General features: G+C 36.4%; 1 protein-coding gene across 3 annotated transcripts in view; it reads left to right on the top strand.

Annotated features, from left to right (window-relative positions):
• Nucleotides 1-1,442: 1,442 nt before the first annotated feature.
• LOC147163972 (uncharacterized) overlaps nt 1,443-3,263 on the top strand; it is a 10,303-nt gene continuing 8,482 nt past the window's right edge. For 2 of the 3 annotated variants that reach the window (XM_086093325.1, XM_086093326.1), the window contains exons 1-2: nt 1,443-2,648; nt 2,740-2,902. In XM_086093325.1, coding sequence (XP_085949451.1) covers nt 2,868-2,902 — 35 coding nt within the window. In that variant the 5' untranslated portion in view covers nt 1,443-2,648; nt 2,740-2,867. The remainder of the gene's footprint in view (nt 2,649-2,739; nt 2,903-3,263) is intronic. The other variant, XM_086093327.1, reaches the window with a different exon arrangement.

Raw genomic sequence — 3,263 nt, forward strand, 5'->3', positions numbered from 1 at the left:
GATGTCTGACTGCAGCTATTTCACTATTGAACGGCATCATCTTTAAAAAGGAGACGATGGGCTTGGCAGTGGAGGAGTACTATTGATCCTTGGTTTCATTGATTTCCTCCTTTGTGAGAAAAAGAGATCGAGTTTGAGTGTATGTGTGTGTGTGTGTGTGTGTGTGTGTGTGTGTGTGTGTGTGTGTGTGTGTGTGTGTGTTTGCCTTTGTGTATTATGAGGACATGTCACCTGAATACACGCAACACTGCGAGGACATTTTGAATTATGAGGACACAGCCCATGTCCTCATAATTCATTCAATGCAGAAGTGCTTCTAGGGCTGTAGAAGGCTTAAATCCAAAGTTTTAGCCAATGTCCTTGTAAACCATAATTACATGAATTTGTGTATTTTTGTGTATTTGATGACGCCCCCTGTAGGAAGGTCCTCGTAATGCACCACTTCATGAATTATTCACACCAGTGTATATTTCACAGCATTTGATTGGCTGACCGTCACCTGTCCCCACAATTACGCACATGTCCCCATAATTCCGTTTTTTCTCAAAATGCTGTGTATTGTGAATGTTTGTCTGTAGACGCAGAGCCTTTCTTTTTTTTGCAGCCACCAATTCCTAAGTAGATAAATTAAATAATGAAATACACTATGACATTTAATTATATATTTCAGCATTTAATTCTTGCAGTGGTTGTTTATTTGAAAATATACAATGGTTAACAGCTGTTTATCACATCACTTTGAACAGCTGGAGGCAGAGACAGAGAAACTGTCAGTGCCGTATATTGATTCATCATTTAACATCCCACCCTGCCTTTACAATGTAACATCTTTCTGTACACCAGTGGCCAAATGTTTTGAGAATGACATTGATTTTCTAAAAATCTCCAGTGCTGACTTATTATTATTGTTTTTTTATGATGGCAATTTGCATGTACTCCAGAATGTTATAGTGATTAGATGAATTGCAAAGTCCCTATTTGCCATGAAAATTAAAGTAATTTCCTTTAGTGACCTTACAAACTTTAAGTGAAGAAGGCTTCAGGGCACCCAAGAAAATCCAGCAAATGCCAGGACTATCTCCCAAAGTTGATTCAGCTGCGGGATAAGGACATCACCACCAGTGTAGAGCTTGCTCAGGAATGGCAGTAAGCAGGTATGAGTGCATCTACACCCATGGTGAGGGAGTAAGACTTTTGGAGGATGGCCTGGTGTGACCAGTGAAAAGGGGATTCCATAAATACAGACTAAAATAAGGAAAAAAGAGTTGAAGTTATTTTCTCTGATTAACCCCCTTTCCAACTGTTTGGGGCATCCGGAAAAATGCTTGTCTGGAGAAGAAAAGGTGAGCGCTACCATCAGTCCTGCTTCATGCCAACAATAAGCATCATGTGACCATTAATTTGCAGGGTTGCTTCTCAGCCAAGGAATTGGGCTTGCTCACAATTTTGCCAAAAAACACATGCATCCATTACTAAAGTATAGTACTAAAACATCCTCGGACAGCAACTGTATGACAGCAGCAAGGTTATTTTATTTACTAAAGCAAAAAAACATTTTCGTTAATGAAAAAAAAAACCTTTTTAAAAAACTGAAACTGAAATCACATTTTATGATTACAAAATGATCTATAATTCTAGCAATAATATCCTTTGTTTTCGTCTGTGGTAATTCATTTAATATATGAGCCTTTGGGGTTCATTTTAAATGTGATCTATTTTTTTTTATTGACACTGTAAATCATAGAACAATAGCCACTCTTATCAACAAAGTTCATAATCCAACGACTGAACCAATTTGTTGATTTGAACGGGATTTATTATATTGCCCTGAGTACGGAAGTGACGTCATCTAGCAGCCCCGATAGAGAACCGCCCCCGGCTCTATTTACTTCACGAGACGTGATGGCGTGTAGCTGTGCTAATGAGGTAGGTTTGAAGCTCGAATTTTTCCTGTTGTTGTTGGTCGCTTGTGTACATTGCTCCCTCTTTCGCGAAAATGATTTATAATGCAAGTCCAGTGTAAGTGCAGCTAAGCTTACGTTAGCATACCTAACCATCTGTTGATTATGATGGATGCAGCTAATTATTTAGAATTGCTACGCTTCTGTTAGCGACGGTTAGCATAGCAGAGCTAACCGTCTGTTGAGTAAGATGAATGCTAATTGCAATTTTTAAGAGGAAAGCAATAACAGGCTGGTTTTTGATGTGAAAATATACAATGGCTTAGTATTACCAGTACAGTATAAATGAAGTATTGGTAAATTGCTGCATTTGTGTTTACTTAAATTTGTTCTTTCAATAGAAATATTTCAGTAAAGTCTGTTAGTGTTCATTACATTTAATTTATGCAAATATTTAGCAGAGCTGTGCTATCCACTGTATTTTATTTTCGTTGGCACATTTACTGCACACTGCACAGGCTATTATGGTACACTGAAAGTCAACTTCAAGAAATCTGCACCAAGTTACCTATCAAACTGATTGAAACTCATTTTTTTCTATAGCTTTAGATCATTATCTTCAGTGAGACATGTCAGTTATGAGGCCACAGAGGGCAAAAGTTAAACCCAAAGAAGAGGTAGCATACTTTTCATCCTTAGGTAAAGACAAGAATGGCTTCACCATAAAATATATTAATTAATTCAAAGGTGAGTATTGGTAAAATATTCTTTAGTATGGGTCTAGTTTTCATTATTGTTATAATGAAATATTTCTGTTGTATCCTTTTTTCTTTGTAAGGTCGAGGAGTGTTCAGTTCCTGCTCCTTTCAGAAGAGAGACTTTCCTACTGAATATCGAGGAGAAGTTCTAAGCAAACAGGAACGTGAAAACAGGCTGAGGGTGTATCATGATGCCCGGAAGGTTTTCATGTTTGAATTTCGCTACAATGGAAAAACACTATGGTATGTTTATATGGTGTGTTGTCACACTTAATTTTGTTTTTTGGGGGGGATATCGTGCAAGGTTTGACAAAACATAAAAGATTAATTAAAACTCAAAAGCAAAAGTACATTCTTTTCTCAATATAATTTTTTAATTTTTTTATTTCATTTTTTACAATATTGTGACTTGTTTTTTTATTTTACTTTTACAGTTATCGTGAGTATCGCTAACCTCACAATATCATGTTAATTATCATATCGTGATTTCTTATGACATTTGGATATTGTGTCATACATGTGACATACTAGAATTACTGGTCGCACATTCATGATTACATGAAATTATATTATAGCAGTCTAGTCTTAGTAAGAATTTAATTGT

The sequence above is a fragment of the Leptonotus elevatus genome, chromosome 13 (genome assembly GCF_054856555.1).
Source record: "Leptonotus elevatus isolate MCC_2025b chromosome 13, RoL_Lele_1.0, whole genome shotgun sequence".
Classification (NCBI taxonomy): domain Eukaryota; kingdom Metazoa; phylum Chordata; class Actinopteri; order Syngnathiformes; family Syngnathidae; genus Leptonotus; species Leptonotus elevatus.